At 45.7% G+C, this 18,697-nt stretch overlaps 1 protein-coding gene across 2 annotated transcripts in view; it reads right to left on the bottom strand.

Moving 5' to 3' along the window:
• Positions 1-1,581: 1,581 nt before the first annotated feature.
• The window catches only part of RALGPS2 (Ral GEF with PH domain and SH3 binding motif 2), a 148,263-nt gene continuing 131,147 nt past the window's right edge, over positions 1,582-18,697 (bottom strand). For both annotated transcript variants that reach the window (XM_075527852.1, XM_075527857.1), the window contains 4 exons: positions 15,958-16,050; positions 11,915-12,020; positions 8,145-8,236; positions 1,582-5,064 (listed from right to left, as the gene is read on the bottom strand). In XM_075527852.1, coding sequence (XP_075383967.1) covers positions 5,035-5,064; positions 8,145-8,236; positions 11,915-12,020; positions 15,958-16,050 — 321 coding nt within the window. In that variant the 3' untranslated portion in view covers positions 1,582-5,034. The remainder of the gene's footprint in view (positions 5,065-8,144; positions 8,237-11,914; positions 12,021-15,957; positions 16,051-18,697) is intronic.

The following is an 18,697-nucleotide window of genomic DNA, read 5'->3' as shown; positions in this document are numbered from 1 at the left end:
AATGTGGTATCTAAAGCACAATATTCATAGTTTTCAGCTTATCGGAGTGTGTGTGTGTGTTCCATTCCAAAGCACTCTGTACCTTTAATTGCATCCCTACTCTGCAGCTCAACTGGCTAGAAGAAACTTTAACTTCTGTTAGCAAGCCTCCAGGGCAGTCATTCCTTCCTCTGGGCATCAGGACTGTCGATGCGCCTGCCTCCAGCACACACCAGCCCGTTAAGCAGTGTGAAAATGGAATGTCAACTCAGTCACACCGGAGTTCCAGGTCGTGCGACAATAGTAGAGTCACAAGCTTTGCTTTCAGAGGACGCTGACTTAGCCTCCAACTCCCCTTTAATTTATACATTGGCATCATTTTCACTTTCCTGCCACAGTCAACAGTAACTGGCAGGTTAAGTGATGACTGGCTTGTTCTGAGTTTTACTTGATGTTAGGAATGAACCCAAACACCCAAATCTCAATGCCAGCCCCGGGGGCTCTCAGGATAAGACTCCGGTTGCTGTAAGAAACCCCACGCCCACTGAGCAGCAGTGTCTTTATCTGGTACAGACTGCTGGAAAGGCTTTGACGACTGCATCGCTGCTCAGAACAAGTGGCTTTCCAGCGAGCTAGCTCAAGGGTGATGGGGCGGGTTCAGTTTTAATGTCTGACCCTGAGGGGAGGGTGGGAGCTTGTCCAGAGATCACACCAAGGAGGGCACCAGCAATGGCCCGGCAGATCGTGCTGTGCGGCTTTCTTGCACCTGCTACGAGAAAGACGAGGCTGGTGGCGAGAGGGCAGCACACATGCCTGAAGAGGAGCCCTAGGGGCCACAGATGACTGCCATCCGAGACACCCTGGGATTGGTCTTCAAAAGGATAAGGCACTGACCAAGTGTTCCCCACAGCGCACCTGGAGACACTGATGGGATGGAATTGCTGCCCACAGGCTTAGCGCTGGCCCACCCAGGTCTCTTGTACCAGAATCCTCGGAATAGAAAACAATCATTTGAGACACAAGCCATTTTTAGGGGATGAAAACCAAAAAGGACTTGAATGACCTCAAGAAGGCCATCTTCACACGGAAAGGAATTCATCATCAACATGGCTTTTTTACTAAGTAACTTAAAACCCTCAAGGTGAGGAAACCCAGAATCCCGCTGGCTGCAAGTCTACTGCTTGAGGGGGAGCACACCCAAGAGTGGGTGGGAGGGCTGTTTGAAAGCAAACCTCAGCGTCACTGGAGAAGCCAGCCAGGCGTCACCATCTGCTCTGTGAGCTTCCAGCCATGGACCACCATCGCCACAACACCCCTACCCCTGCCACTCTCAAGGAGGGATCCAGTGATTTCAAGAGGCTTTTAAGCAAAGGATTTCTTTTTATCAGGGACTCTCTCCTGCTAACCCAAACTAGTTCCTCTTGTGCACAGTAGAGAAGATGGTGGTTTACGAACTGGCTATAAAGGTGTATGGCTCAAAACAGGCTGGAAGTGAAGAGTGGACATACTCTCTTAAAAAAACTTAAGGAAGTTAATTTACTATGACTACTGGTTTCCAATTTAATGATGCTTGCCTTACAGTTTTGTTTGTGGTAGTAATGGCATATAATTGATAGATTTAATCTAACACAAACAAATAGCAACAACAACAAAACCAATCAAGAAAGGAGAAAGAAGAAATACTTATGCCCAAGGTGAATTCTAATTATTATCCCCAGAGGCCGACAGGCTGCCCTCACAGATAGAGTGCTTTCGTTAAGAGACTGTAAACATTTTCCACAGTGCTTCTAGGGTGCCCCCTGACCCTGCCCCCCAAAAAACTGTCTAGAAGAGGAATAAACCCAGTTAATAAAACCTTTGCAGTTATAAACATCTTGACTCTTGATATTAAGACCTGACACCAACCAGTCAGTGCAACTAGTCATATGACATTTCCTACTCATTGAAGCATATGCCTCTGGGGAGAGAAAGAACCCCCGCGCCCAATCGAACGGCCTGGATCTTCGCTTGTTCAAGGGCATACAACTAACAGTTACACAGTGAAGAAAGCAAAATCAGGAGGTGTGTCTGAGCAGTTCTCTTTCAGTCCTTACAGTTAGGAGGTTACGGACGACAAGCAGAGCCTGCACCCTTGGGGCGGGAGAGAGGAGAGATGGGGCTGAGTGCAACAGCTCGGGGCCCCCAAATGAGTCCTATGCCCCAGCTTCAAACAAACTGCTAAGGGAGGTGTCCTTCAGACTGCGTTCTGGCTCCAGACTGCTCACAGGCCAGGGGCCAGCCACGGCACAAACCAGCTCAGCTTTAAGCCACGGCACAAACCAGCTTACTAGGTGAGAAACAAATGAGCTTATTTTTGATAGAAATTTTTTGAGCCACTAATTTACAATGGAGATAGAGGCTTACTAAAAGGGGTGAATAATAATCTTCCCACTACAATTTTCACCACAATATTGAACATATTTTGGTAATATATTTTCTTTGTCTGGACCACCAGATGACATTTGGTGAATTGCACATTAGAAGTTCACCTACACCGTTTTGACTTTCACTTTGCCCCAGCTTTCAATTTGTTTTAAATACGACATACGGTTTTCTTTAAAAGCAGTGACGGAGCTTTGGAATGGACACATTTGAAGGTTGAAAAATGATGACTTCGACTGCAACATTACATTAGTTAGGAGTTACCAGGCACCCAAAAGCCACGAGTCTGTCCACAGAGATCTACTGGGCAAGCAACCATGAGCTGGAGGTGAGAGGGTTGCGGGGAATCACACACACCTTCCAGCTTAGCGCTCTCTCTTTGGCAACACTGAGTGGTGTCAGGCTTTGGCTTTCAGCTGCACCCCTCTACAGATGGGGCTGACCTTGAACCCACCCATGTTAGCTGATTGATGACAAAGTCATTTACAATCCACAGGGTTCTCTCATCCACAAGATTCTCTTTTTGAAAAACAACAACACGTACTGTTAAGATGCTTATTTTGTAAGAGAAATAAACAGATCAAGGAATTAAAACAAAGCAAGACAAAGTTCAGATGTGCAAGGTCCACAGCACAGTAATACTGCTGGCTGAGCAGATGGGGGTCCTGTGTCCAGCCCAGGTGGGTGCAGCTCGGGGGAGCTCGAGAAGGGAAAAAGATCATTCAGACCGGCTAGTTTTTTGCCCTCTCCCAGCTTCTGTGTCCCGTCACTTCCTAAAGAGTCAGAAGTAATGGCATTTCCAAAGCACCCCAACTCTGCTTACACCTCCAAGCAGAAAACTAAACTTCAAAAGCTAACGCTCATCAAACAAAAAACTCCCAAACCAACCAAAAGATTCTTCGGCTTTCCTTATAATGTATTGTTAGCTAATATTCTTATATAGGCAATAATTTACATTACGTTTCAGAGGCAAGGGAAAATACTTGTGATTTAAAAAAGTATAAAATTCTCCAACAATATAAATGCGAGGAAACCTCTTTTTACAAGAGGCACGAGGTGTGTTAGACAGTATCAGTCAAAGAGCCTTCTTCCTCTGGGTCTCTGCTAACACTGATCTTGCTGATGCCTCCTGGGGGGGTCTTTAGCACCCACCCATCACCTGAACCCTGTGCCAGCTCCATTTTTGGTTCAAAGTGCCCAGCACCTTGCCTTCAGGCGGTGTTCGGGCCACTCGTGGTTTGGTAGTTGTGGAAATGAAAATACACTATTGCATAGATGAGCTTTCACATACCTGCTTGCTCAACAACTGACAAGAGCTATGGTTTCATGGCAGGGATCTGTAGCAGGCTTTCTGGAAAATGCTTTGCTTTGAAGCTAGCTAAGGAGGAAAGTTTCCATACTTAAAATTCCTAGAATTTCAAGCTTTCCGCTTTTAAAAATTGTTCTGTGTGTCTTATAACAAAATACATATATATGTGTATATATACACACACGTGTAATATCTTTCAAGCAAATGTGATCCTGTATCTCATAGCAAACCAAAACAATAAAAAACGAATAATAAAAAAAATACCTCTGGCATTATGCACACTGAACACTGTAAAAGAAAATATACTGGGAAAAAATGCCAACAGCTCACTCTTGATAAAAATCACCTGTGACAGAGAGAGAGCAAGAGGACCTCACCCAACTCACTTGAACAATAGAATTTCCTCCCCCTAAGATCACCGCAGTGAAGGTGAGGTGGGGCTGACATCCTCCCTGGCAAGCAGGGCGGTGGTCCTACAGTGACTTCCCTACAGGGTGGTGCTCCGCCCCCGCCGGGCCGGGCAGGGAGACACCAGGCTGTGTGGAGCACAGTTTAAGTGTCCGCCAGGGAGCACAGCCTCTACGCTACGTGCAGGAAACAACAGTTCCCGCCCACCAAGAAATTTCCTAAGTTTAGTGTTAAAAAGAAAAACAAAACTAAACCAGGCTACACTAAACTCCTCCTGCCCCAAACAAAGCAAATAACAACAAAGCAGAAACAACAACAGAAAAACTGACCCGATTATCTTCTCATCGGTTCTTAAGTCCCAGACTTGCGCTGTGGGAAAATGGGCGAGGCCCGGGCCAGCGGGAGCGCAGTCCAACCTTCCCGCGGGGTTGCTGGTGGAATCCCTACCACGCAAAGTATCCGTAACAGCTCGCTTCAAAACCAGCGCCTGATGGAGCCCACAAGTAACAGGTGGTTTGTTTTTGTTTTTCCCCTTCCCCTTTTAAAGTTATCTAAAAAAGGTGATTGCCCCTCCAAAATTAGTACAAAGTTAAAAGAAATGCAAACTAGCGCCGCCCTCCTCCAGCACAGCACCGCCGGAGGCTCACACACACTACTTGGCGTCCCGTGCTGGGCCTCCTTTCATTGGGTTAAGGCAGTGGTTTCCACAGGTCGGTTCAGAGACAGAAGCATGGTCCGTGGCAGCTCGGTGTGCACCTCCAAGGAGTTCTTGTTTCGTTCCCTGAAATGAGCGCTTTTTGGTTCAGAACCCCAAAGGCGAGGTCAGGACCACGGGCTCCCTCCTGGCACAGGATCAGTTAGCAGCTGGCGCTCGCTCACGTCAGAGAAACAGCGCACCTGCCCGCTTTTGTAGGTTTTTACTCAAAAGTCATCAAGTTGGTAGGAACCTAAGGACAAACAAAGGGGGACACACCAGAGGGTTTTAAATGCGGTCTTTAAGAGCCGTATTTCTGATCTTCTCCCGTCAGTGAGCCGCCCAGATGCTAAAATCTGTCTGACCTAAGCTGATAGTTTATGAATAAAGACTGCAAGACACTAGACCATCTTAGAGAGAACAATCACTGAGCTGGGTTCATACACACTCTCTAGTACACAGACATCTACTAGGCAGGAGACCCTGTGGGGACCAACACAGGGGCTCAGAGAAAAGCCTAAGCAGGGCTGGGCAGGGGTAGATTTCACACGTACGCTTGTCACTGTTTACTTTTCTCACTAGCTGTGTTATAATGTATAATGCCTTTGTGCACATTTTCTAAATCTCGCACAGATAATTTTTAACACTACTAAGAATTTCTTTGAGAAGTCATGGTGGGTGTAAAAATGCAAAAGAGCAAAACTACATGAACTCAGACCCGACACTTCATAAACTGGAAAATCAATAGGCTGTGTCCCAGCTTACTGTTTATAGACAGAATACTGATGAATCCACTAGTCAGAGGACTAAAGCAAGTTTCACTTTGTTAAACAAAGCAAAGCATGCCTTATACTTAAGCCAGCTTCCCAAAGTTGGGCTGGGTCAAGAGTTTCATATGGGAGTGGCCTGGCCCCTTATAACATTTAAAAAATATATGAAAAGTTTTATTGGCATACCATTCATACATCATACATTTCAACAGTTCAATCACATTAAGAACAGTTGTACATGGTTTAACAGTTCTCCCACTTCAATCATTTTCTAAAAACCCATGGTACTCATAAAAAATGTACCTCATTGGATGTACACTGGTATAGACAGGAATTGGAAACACAGGGAATCCAGGACAGATGATCCCTTCAGGACCAGTGGTGAGAGTGGAGATACCAGGAGGGTGGAGGGAAGGTGGGGTAGAAAGGGGGAACTGTTTACAGGGATCTACATATAACCTCCTCCCTGGGGGACAGAGTACAGAAAAGTAGGTGAAGGGAGACATCGGATAGTGTAAGACATGACAAAATAATAGTTTATAAATTATCAAGGGTTCACGGGGGGGGGGGGGAATTGAGGAGGGAGGGGAAAATAAGGAGCTGATACTAAAGGATCAAGTAGAAAGCAAATGTTTGGAGAATGATGATGGCAACAAATGTACAAATGTGCTTGACACAATGGATGGATGGATGGATTGTGATAAGAGTTGCACGAGCCTCAATAAAATGAGTTTTTAAAAGTGCACCTTATTATTTCTTCACCTCTTCTACATTGTCAAATTGTGTCCTTTCATGTCCCTTTTTATTTGCAGAAAAAAAAACAGTCACATGGAGCAAGGTCAGGTGAGTCAACTGTGTGGGGTGAGAGGCATGCTGTTTTTTCACAAAAACTGGTTGGTGCACCGAGATGGCTGTGTGAGCAGGTGCATTTGTCTTGGTGGACAAACTAGACCCACATCTGCCACAAATTGGGCTTTTATGGTTGCACACTGTTACACAATCTTTTCCAAACCTCTAAACAGAGAGCTAGATTAACAGTCTGAGCTGGTGGAATGAACGCTAAGTGCACTATGCGTCAACATTTTCATTTGTTCGGGAAGCTGATGGACGTACAGAACGAGGTTTGTCACCAATCGAGATTTTACCTTTTTTGCAATGAGAAAACCACTCGTCCACTTGAGTTTCCCCATACTGCTGTTCTTGTGAGCTGTGTTCAACATCACAGCACTTTGTGGCATTTTTCCCAAGAAGGAAACAAAATTTCACAGATGCATGCTGTTTTTTAAAATCGGTCATCACAAAAAATGAGGTTTGAGTGAAACTGCCTTCATGAAAAATATCCACTGTGACCAGAGAGAACTTTCCCAGGCAACGGCACTGGGTGCACTAACTCAGAGCAAGTTTCTGGATGCTTGCCTAGCAGGAAAAATGTTTACTAAGAAAGTTCTGCTCTGCCTAGCACAATTCTGTTTTTTTAGGGGGGGACCCCCTCATATGCAAACAAGCAAACAAAAAGACTGACAGACAAGTAGCTGACGTGGTCAGCAGCAAGGTCCAATGGTAAGAGCTAAAGTACTCTGGACCTGATGTCAGTGTACTGACACTGTCTAAGTCTTGAAATCTACTTTTTCCCTTCTTTTTAAAATAAGGCAGAATGGAAAGAGGATGTACAGCACAAAGGTGAATCTGGGAAGGATTAGTACAGGGGAGAAAGGTCTGTTTCCTCCCTTCTGTCCCAGATGCTACAAAGGTAGGGACAAAGGTGGGACAGACCTCTGTGCTAACAAGCACTGCTCTCCACACGTGTGCAAGAACAAAGTTACGCGAGAACAACATCTACTCCAACAATAGTGAGAAGAAGCGGACTTCAAGGACAACGACAGCACGAGCTAGGTCCCAGTCCAACCATCCCCTTACTGGTCCAGCCATGAAACAAGTCATCGGGCTCCTCTGAGATCCACCTTTTAGCTCCACTTAGGAAAAAAGAGGAGGAGGAGTGGGGAGTGGAGAGCAATTTAGATCCTCATAATATTGACACACGAGAAATACGTTTGTTTTATAAACATTGCCTTAGTTTATTCAATATTAGCTATTGATAACACTTTTATACTTTTGTATCATCAATACCCTGTCAGTGATTTTCAAGTGATGTTCAACAAAATTTGGTTCTAACAAGGGTATAGACATTTCCCAGAATGCAGTGGTGTTTCCGGCCCGTCTGCTCCGCCAGCAGCTCGCGGTCCCATCTAACTGTGCAACAAGCGTCTGGGAACAACACTAGCACTTCCTTCCCTCTGGAAACAGGGGGTCTTTGAGTCACTTCGTCTTTGAGTAAAATAAAGACAAACCAACAAGAAAACTCAAAAGGGGTCTTGGTTTCCCTGCAAACACGAGTCCTCCTCAAACCAGGGGAACAAGCAAAGATGAACCAAAAGAGGCTTTTACTAACGAGCCATCGTTGTAAACCTTCTCTGCCATCATGCCCCCTCGCCACTCACTACATTGCACCCACATGGGTGTTTTGCTCTATTCTGAACACTTCCAGCTTATTCCAGTAGCTCACCTGTTGTCTGTTACTTTGGCAGGCTGCACTCAAATGCTTACACCACAGCATTGCATTCATCTGACTGCCAGCTTGAAACTTGTATGAATTTCCTAAAATGATCAAAACAAGGGGAAATGATTACAAAATAATTAAGAGTAGGGCCCAATAAACCTGCCAAATATCAGAGGCCAATTGAACCAGACTACAGTTCTCCCGTTTTTTCCCCAAACAGAATCTTCTAAGCAAACACATTGAAATGCTTACCTCCCCCCCCCCCCCACTTCATGAAGTCTGCTTTGCTATTTATAAATTAAAAGAGAAGTCATGTTGTTTCCATACATGACTCTTTGGAGTAAAATGCACCCAAATAAAATGGCTGCCTGGAGCCTCTCAGTTTGTATCTTGTGAGCCAGACGACAATGCTCAGTTCCTCATAGTCTAGAATCAAGCTAAGTCATAGTGTGAATGTCGTGTTGCTACATGCAAAAATGCCCTCGCATATCGAAGTTAAACATTTTTCTATTTAATCCAAGTAAGAATCAATGAAGAAGCCCTTGTGGTACAAATGATTAAGCCTTCAACTACAAATGGCTGGTGGTATGAAGCCCGTCAGCAACTCCGAAGGAGAAAGAGCTGGAGTTCTGCGTCCACCACGGTGACAGCCAGAAAACCCTGTGGGAGGGCAGACCGTGGGAATCGACTCGACGGGGCTGAGCCAACAGCTCCGTCAACAAGGCTTTTAGCCTTCACTTAGACCAGACGGGAGCATTACAATGTCTAGATCTGCCGAGGCTCAACGGGAAAGGTCTAGGAAGGCATCGTTTTCTCTTGTAGAGCCTTAGAAATTCATCAGTGTTGTCTAATGTTGGTGGGTCAAACGAATCAGCCCAGCTACAGGAGGAAGATGGCGTGCCTGCTCCTGTAAATATTGACAGTCTGGAAAACTACTTCAAGTCCGAGCTGACTCAATGGCAGCGGGTGGTAGTCTTTGGTACCCGGCCTCTCAGGAGCACTGTGGCAGAGTGGTTAAGTGCTCAGCACTCAAAGGAAGGCTGGCAGTTCAAACCCACCAGCAGCTTGGCATTCTGCCTCTGTGCGAGAGGACCACCTCGGACGCCCCTGCAGTGCTACTGCTAGAGCATCGTTTCCAGACTTATCTGGCCTGCTGCTTTTCAGAAAAAAAAAATTACTTGTATCCCCCTCCCCTCCCCGCCAATAATACAAACTTTGGTATGGTATAGCCCATCAAGGATAAAGTGTAGATACTGTTTCCCCTGCACCCCCATCCCACCTGGGGTGGGATTACTCACTTTGGAAACACCAGTCCATAGGGTTAATGAGTCGAAATGGACTTGTCAACAACGGGAATAGTTTTGTAGAGTGTGTGTGTGTGTGTGTGTGTGTGTGTGTGTGTGTGTGTGTGTTTATGCGTCTGAAGCCCCTGCATATGGCTGACTGTAGGTATTAAGGCGAGAAGGTAATCAATGGAGACAAGAAAAGATTTGTGTATTCTAGGCTACTCTAAACTCAGTGACTTACTCATTTTTCATTGATCTAAAATATGTTTAAGTTTCTTTCGTTGTTAAAGCATTTTAAGACTGTATTAACACACATAAGAAATACTTGCCATTTTAAGTGCAGAATTCTGAGACAGCAATGGCATACGTACACCATATTTCACAACTGTGCACACTACTCACTTCCAAGTTTATCAACACACAAACAGAAACACAGTATACACTCAAGCCGTAGTTCCCAACCCTCCCTGCCTACGTCCAGGCCCTGGTAACCACTAATCAAGGTTTGGTTCTATGTATCTGTTTATTCTAGACTCCCCCGGAATAAAGAGAATTAAAGCTTTGAAACATGCTACAACAGATGGGCCTTGTAAACAGTGAGTGAAGTCAGTCAGACAAAAGGGCAAATGGCCTATCGCCCCACTTCTCTGAAGTATCTAGACTTTGTTCATCAGTCATCTGCTGATGGACACTGGATAGCTCCACTTTGGGGCTATTGTGAGTAACACTGCAAAAAAGACCTAAGTTATTTCCAAAGTATCTTAAAACACTTTACTCTCCCCTTTAATTGCTCTGGAGGCTGACTATATTTGGACACTGGACAGCTTTTCTCTGAGATTCTAAAAACCAAGTAACTTTTTCACTTTCAAAAACATTTTTCTCCAACAAATGCTCTGCTAGCTCAGTACTATTGTTTTGCTTACTGAATGTAGATGCAGAAATTATGTCAATTTTAATACTACATAATCTAGTAATAATAAAGGAGGTCTGTAATCAAGCTGGCCACGGTTATTAACGTCCATTTTCCTCTTTCTCCGGCGAGCATGCGCGCACACATGGAAAAGCAAAGGAAAACAGCACAATGTGTAACTAATCCCACTAAAATGATCTAATTAAAAATCTAACTGTCTGAATAGTGCCTTTGGGGTTTTGGAGTGTTAGGGACTTGAGTTCTGCATCGAGAGACCAGAGTCTTTAGTGTGTAAATCAATGTATGCAATGTCAAAATAAGACAAATGTGCTATCACCCCACTTCAGTTCTACGGTGGAAGATTCTGGGCGGGCAGGAGGAAACGGCCTTTCCGGCTGCCTCTGTGGAGCTTGCCAACCAGCTGGCAATTGTGACGAAGAAAACACGGCCAGGGCTTCACCATTTTTACTAGGGACTGTGGTGGCAGGTATCCACCACAGACAGCCTTGGTGCAGGGGGGGGGGGGGGTCAGCTGGGGCAACAGATAATAAATAATTTTATGTCAAAAATGTCGGGGTGGTTTCCAACCTGTCAATCAGGTCACAGTGACAGTATGGCCTTCCCATAAAGAGGGGCCTGGGAACCCCCTCTTCTCACAACCTGCTTGCTGGCCACCCTGAGAACGGCTTGCTCCTGGTTATGTTTCCACCAACCATGGACCCACAGGACTTTGCATGTGGTGTTCCTGCATTCTGCATCTTTGTATGTGATTGCGTGAGTCTGTTACAGACTAACACGGGCCGGATGGACTTGAAAGCTGGACTGGGCTAGGGCATTTTCTGGATATATAATTACTTCTGGACATAAGCCATTTCTTACACATGTGAGCATCGCTGGATTTCTCTCTCCAGTCACCCCGGCTGAACACGGCTGGTGTGACTGAACCGTAGACACGCTGCCTTCCAACTCCTCTCATTGGCTTCACAGACCAACCCCCCCAACAGCCAGCCTTCCAATTCTCAAATGCGTACCGAAGGGGCTTCCAAAAGCTCACGGAAAATGGAAGTGAAAGAGACGGAAAACTTTCCATCAACTATGTGAAGCCCCTTGTAGACGCTGTGAAGTATCATAACTACACATATTTGGAAAGTGACTGACACCAAATAGCCAAGTAATATAATTAAAATTAACTGAATGGGAACCTTAGAACAAACAAACTTCTGCCACCCTCAGGACTTAAGAGAATGCTGTATCTCAGTGAACGGCTACGACCGATGTGGCAGATCTGAGATCTTAAAGTATTTTAAAGAAGCTGACCGAGTGGCTAGTTCATTTCATTCTCTTCCTTCCTCGCTTCTCCCCTTTTCGTTAGCCTCAAGGGATGGACCTGGGCTTCTGACCAAGAAAATCCATCTAAAGCACTTAAGGTATTATTAAAATCCATAATGCAACCTGCCTTCCCCAGAGATACCACCACACCAACCCTTCACCCTGCCCCCTCTGTACGTTACATGAGGTTCTGGTCTTTAGAAAGTTAAGCCCGAGCAGTACCTTATAAACCCGTTACCCTAACAAGTCACCTTTCTCTGAGTCAGTGAGCAAGAAGAGATCTGGGTGTCCGGGGTCATCCGCCATCAGCACCATCCATCCCACCACAGACACGTACTTATTGGATGTTGACTTGAACTGAGAGAGGGAGGAGAGAGAATTAACGGAGATACAACATGCATGGCTCATGGGAAGCAAAAATTAAGAGTTGGGAGTTTCTTGTCAGCTTCTCTTAATGAGAGGTAAGGTCTGTGACTTCATGCTGGCCCAAGTCTGGGCAGGCCTTTTATTACTCAAGCCCTCTCGGGAGTTTCCTGTCTCCAGACCTGTCCCAGCGTCTGCTCATCATCGAATCCCACCTGTCCTAGCCTCTGGCCCTGAGAGTCTTTTGGGGGATATGATACATTAACCTGTGTAGTCTTCTCCCCCCCTCCCCTGGCCCGAGTGACTGTCCTTGCTACCTGCCCCTTTCACAGAAAACAGTTTCTCACAGAGTTGTTATCTTGGAGCCCATGACTTTGATAACTAGCAGATGACTGAGCCAATCACCACGTTAACAGGCTAAGGAGGGGGAAGAAAAAACAAACAATCTACTCAAGAGATTAAAAGGACTGCTTCCTTAATCAAGAATATAAAATCAAAACCTGCAAAAAACTAAAAACCCAAAGGCATACAAAAACCAAAGTAAACACAGCAGGAAAGAGCAGCCTTGAGGTGAACACACTCGGAGTGAAACGTCACAAGGACTTCAGCATCAGCTGTGAGGCAAGGAGTCCCTGGTGCTGCTTCTCCTTCAGTGACCGCTAGGGCCACACTCAACCGCACTGCCACGGAGTCGATGTTGACTCATAGCAAACCTATGGGACAGGGTAGAACTGCCCCGTTGAGTTTCTGGGACCACAACTCATTATGGGGAGTAGAAAACCTCGTCTTTCTCCCAAGGAGTGGCTGCTTGTTTTGAACTGCTGACCTTGCAGATGGCAGCTCAATGTGTAACCACTACACCACCAGGGCTCCTCGTGTTTTTTTTTTTTTAAAGAATATACATTAGAGACCAATCAATTCCATGTGTTTAAGCCTCCAACCACTCCACCCCACCCCCAATTAATATAAAGTATCCGTCACAACGTCCCCAACATGTTCTATAAAATAGGGTGTGATGCTGTTGACATGTTGTGTAAAGACCTATTAAGTACAGTTAGCCCCTGTACATTCTGTAGTTAAATATCTGGATGGCCTATTATATATATTAAAGGCTTATAGAAGATTGGTGGACAAAGCCCAAGGTCTGTGTCCACTGGGCATAGGAGGCTACCTTGTCAGGAATTGCTGGGCTGGGCTACATGGGAGCTTTGCACACATCCAGGCAGGGGGTGGTGGTGTGCATGGGGGATGCAAAGGAAGTGGCTTAGGGACTAGGAGTGAGAATTCCAGGAGTGGTACAGCCACTGTCTCATCACCTGGAATCCAAGTTGTGTCCTGGCCTGGGCAGCGCCCAGCACGAGACTTGGCGTGCAGGTGAAAGAATCCAGGAAGAAGCACGAGAGGGGGCACCGAGGAACTGGGAGGCACCCTGGGGCCACACTGCTTGAGATCTTCAAAACCATTCCACCCATGGCCATCGACTTGATCCTGAGTCAGCACAGCACCGAGTAAAACTGCCCCCGTGGGTTTCTGAGCCTATAAATCGTCACAGGAACAGAAAGGCTCATCATTTCTCCTCAGATCAGCTGGTTTGAACTGCCAACCTTGAGGTGAACAGCCCAACTTGTGGCCCATGGCACCACTAAGGCTTCTGTAAACAACTGGGGGTGTGGGTGGGAAGCTGTTTTCCTTTTAAAAAGACAGAACAAAACCATCTCTGGCACGCTGGGTGGCTGTGGGTTGGATGCTGTCTGGGCGCGGAGCAACTGCTAGCTGCATATACTGAGAACACACAGAAGCGGTGTCACTTCAGCAGTGGCTTGTGCTTTTCCTCCTCCAGAAACGTCGAAAGGCCACTACAGTGATTATTCGAATATCTCTGGTCTACATTTTTGCCACATTGAATTCTGAAGTGAAGACGCAGACAAGACACTAAGCTTCAGCACAGATCTTCTAAGAAGAATAAATGCCTACATACACAATGCCATTATCTTACTCAAGAACTCTCCCAGGCCGACCCAAAGGCCATCTTAAAATCTCCCCAACTGTCTCAATGACGAGTGTAGCTTTAGGAAGCTTAACTCTAGGGTTTAACCCAAGTGCGAGAGAGCGCTGTATGCATCGCATCTCTTCCTCCAGACTGACAGGAAAGATAGATATGGATTTGCTTCTTGATTCTGTCCTATGTTTATATATTTTCTTTAAGCTTTCCAATCTTAACTAGAAAAGATGGAACTGTATTTCATTCCTGGCATTCACATAAATCTGATTTCCTTAGGACCTACTATGTTCTAATTTTTGAACACTTAATACGTATTAGTTGTTAGAAACCACAACAGTTAAAATCCCGAGCTATCACAACATGCCAGAAATTCTTAATCCGTAACAAGGCCAAGCAGACAGTAGCTGACAAACTCAAGCATCTTGTAACTTCTTGAATTTGGCCTCTAATTCAAGCTAGGGAAAAAAGTTTAAAATTATTTTGAATATTTGCTACTTTATAATAGTTGTTGTTAGCTGCCACTGAATCCATTCAGGTTCATGGCGACCTTGGGCACCACTGTGTTCTGGAATTTCCATTCTTCTCAGGGTTATCTGTGGGTTGTCACAGTAGATTAAGTGCCATCCGTGTGTAAGGAGCCCTGGTGGCACAGTGGGCTAGGTACTGCTCTGTTACTCATAAGGCCAGCCACTGGAAACCACCAGCTGCTCCTTGGGAAAAAAGGAGGCTTCCTACTCGGTCTCAGAAACCCACGGGGAAGTTCTATCCTGTTCTAGAGAGTCACCATGAGCCGGCATAGACTCGGTGGCAGTGAGCTGAGGGAGAAGTGACACCCAGCCAACAAGGATCTCAAAGTGATCAATGACAAATCACTTGCTTTCTATTCGAGGATTTGCAGTATCCCATTTTCCTCCTTCTCTCTTCTGGTTTCTTTGCTGTGGGCCGCTGACAGCACCCTAATGTGACACAGAATCTCCCCTCAGGGTTTCCTGCTGTCATCTTTTCTCCTAAAGAGCTTCTGGTGCTGGGTTCCAAATGCCACCTTCTCTGTAGCCACAGAAGGCTTCAGACCTGGTCCATGGGCTGCGAGCGGACTACTAAGCAGAGGCAATGACTCTGTCACATACTGCAGTGAAACTCATCTATAGAACACCATTGCACGTGGGCCGCAGTCAATTAAAAACAGTAACAGAAAACTCACAGAATGGGATGTACCCCTGATGGGGGCCCTTCGCCTCCATTGTAACAACAAAAGTGAGCAAAACTAACGTATGAACTAAATAAAAGCCAGTGCTTAAGAATACGTCAGGGGGTTTCCAAAGACTTCTGGGAAAAAGGAATGAAGAGATAATCACACTTTCACAAACTTTTTCACGGCCCCTTTTACATGATTACCAAAAAAGGTTAAAATTGAAACAGGGTCTCACTTAAGGAAACATGATGAGATTTGAGATTTAAAAGCAGTCACTAAGGTGACATTCAGGAGAGTGGTGGGTTGTGGAGAGGATTCTTGCAGACAGACAGCGGGTGTTGCTGAGGCTGCTAGTAGCCCCTCTGTACCTTTTTTTGGTTTGAGAACAGAAATAAATTGGATTAGAATGTGGAAACCAAACCACCCTCTCCACAAAACAAAACAACTCACAACATATTAGGACTATTATTTTTGGATGGGCCCGGGGACAGGTAGTTAGAAGGCACCTGAGGGAGGGAAGGTGGGAACAGTCATCAGACTGCAGACCTGGGAAGACCAAGGAGACCCTGTGGAGGGTGGGGGATGAGAAATTCAGGGTAAAGAGAAGGTGTAAAGTAGTGAAATGAGGTGGGGGAGGAGACAGGGTATAAGGAAAGTACTTTTAGAAACATGAAGAGGCTGTAAAAAAACAAAACAAAAAAACCCTATACCGACAACTTAAGAGTCGGAATACTTACATGCTTTCTTTCTGTAGCCTTTAGAGATTTGGCAGCATAGTAAAAAAGCTGGGTCCCACACAAAGCTGCCCAATATTTTGTCCAGGATGCTACCTGCAGAAGACAAATACACGAATAAACCACTAAGCCGACCCTGGTCTGTTTTTCTAAATTGTCACAGCACCAAGGGCCTTCAAGCTGCACTCTACCTCTAGTGACACCTTCCGCATTACCATCAAGTGGTTCACAGCAAGCCAGGTGACGCCGAGGCACTGCCTCAGGGGCTTTCCAAGGGACAGTCTCTAGGGATCATAGCGAACTATGGATAGCCTTGAGGAGAAGGGGACTCCAGAACACAGGCACATGGATCAAGAGGCAGGCGTGCACACTGAACAACGGCAGCCAGCATGTTTTAAAATCAGGAAGGGTGCACACAGCAGAGTTGTATCCTCTCACCACAGCTATTCAATCTGGATGCTGAGCAAATCGTCCGAGAAGCTGGATTACATGAAGAAGAAGAAGGGGCATCAGGGTCGGAGGAAGGCTTAGTAACACCCGGTGGGATGCAGATGACACAAGCTTACTTGGCTGAAAGTGAGGAGGACTTGAGCACTGGCTGATGATGAAGATCATGGATTGCGACCCAACTCCTCACAAGTAGATTAATAGGTAACACCATCATAAATGGAGAAAAGGCTGAAGTTGTCAACCTTTTGGATCCACAATCAGTGCTCCTGCAAGCAGCGGTCAAGAGCGCAAGCAATGCCCGGAATGAGTAACCCCCGCTGCACAGGACTCTTGAGATTGCTGGAGAGCAAGAATGTTACTTTCAGGTCTAAAGTGCGCCTACCCCAAGCGCTGGTATTTTTAATTGCCACATACACATGCAAAATTGGACACTGAATAAAGAAGACTGAAGAAGAATCGATGCACTTTAATTATGGTGCTGGTGAGCAATACTGAAAGTGCCACGGACTGCCAAAATGGAGGGGTGGTGAGAGAGGAAGGCCCTTGAAGGGAAGAATGGACCTACAGTGGTCCAACATAGGAACTGTGAGGGTGGTGCAGGACGGACCGGGCAGGGCTTTGTTCCATGGTACATGGGTCACTAGGAGCTGGTACTGACGCAATGGCACCTAGTAACAACACGAATGGATGCAGACTGCGCCGTCTTTCTCTTGCGGAGCGGGTAAATTCCAGCTGCCGACCTTGCAGCTAGCAGCCTCTGCCACCAGGGCTCCTTGGTTCAAACCTTAGACTCCAAGTCGAATTCCTGACGATCACTCCCAGCTAAGGCGCTCTAATACTCGTACTCCCACTTTTTAATATTACCTAGTGTTTTCTACTCCATCCTGATGTTCTTCCTTTCTCTGAGTCTAGCCTACATCCCACAGCCCAACCCTATAATAATCACTCTCATCCAGGCACTTTAATTCCTGTCCCTTTCTCCTGATAAGGCCCTAATCCCAGTTAAATCTAATCCTCTGAGTACTTGGGTCCACATACCAACAGCTGAAATCTTACAGTCGTGACGACTTATAAAATTATCATCACCAATCTCAAGCAAAGATTGTAAAACACTTTCAAGAAATCTCATTGCACTGTTTCACTGCTGCTTTACCCTCAATCTCCTCATTCTCACCCTGCACACGGGTCTCGCTGATCTTCCCAGGTCTGCAGTCTGAGGACTACCCCTCCGTCCGTCCCTCTGTCCTTCCCTCCCTTCACGCCGGTGGCATCTCACTACGTCTCCTGACCGAACAGAAGTGGTTCCAGCTCTAGCTTTGAGAACGGTTACTCTCCAGTCTCGATTTTCCTAAAGCTATTGTTAAGGTACTTCTTAACAGTACACACTTTCAGGACTCGTTAAGAAAGCTTTTTTTAAAAAATTAAATACTTTTATTGGAGGCTCTTAACAGCTCTTATCACAATCCATACATTCATCCATTGTGCCAAGCACATTTGTACATATGTTGCCATCATCATTTTCAAAGCATTTTCTTTCTACTTGAGCCCTTGTAATCAGCTCCTCAATTTTTCCCGAAGAAAGTTTTTTTTTTTTATAAGAACTAATTTAAGGGTCAAAATTAGTTGACCCCTAACTGCCACTGAGTGGATTCTGAGTGTCCCTGGAGGCTAGAACAAATGGCTGCTGTGGGCTTCTGAGGCTGCCGATGGTTTCAGAAACAGAAAGCCTTGCCTTCTTCCCACGGAGCCACTCATGGATTCTAACCCTAACCCTGTGGAGAGCAGCCTGATAGACAATTTAGTGCTTAACACTGTCATTTAGAGAAAGCACGGCGAAGCAAATACACACTTTGGATGATTTAGAATCTACCATATCTGGTTGGATGGCAATTGCTTTTGTTTTAACTTGTAAAACAAGACCTGTGCGGGTTCAAAGATTAAGGTCGCCTTATGTGTGTGTACAACTTGGATGATGAATGAAGACCAAAAAGAGTATTAAATGAACCACATACTGCCAGACAAATCAACAAATCTGTCTTTGAAGAAGTACAATCACAATGCTTCACCACAAGCAAATGTGGTGAAGAAAGCTGATGGTGCCCAGCTATATAAAGATAGAGCATCTGGGGTCTTAAAGGCTTGAAGTTAAACACACAGCCATCTAGCAGGGAAGTAACAAAACTCACACGGAAGAAGCACACCAGCCAGTGTGACCATGACGTGATGACAGGATCAGGTAAAAGGCATCAGAAGGCCTCAAACAAACAAAACAACATATAGTGAGAACAAGGGG

The sequence above is a fragment of the Tenrec ecaudatus genome, chromosome 1 (genome assembly GCF_050624435.1).
Source record: "Tenrec ecaudatus isolate mTenEca1 chromosome 1, mTenEca1.hap1, whole genome shotgun sequence".
Taxonomy (NCBI): domain Eukaryota; kingdom Metazoa; phylum Chordata; class Mammalia; order Afrosoricida; family Tenrecidae; genus Tenrec; species Tenrec ecaudatus.
This window is presented reverse-complemented; position numbering and strand designations above follow the sequence as displayed.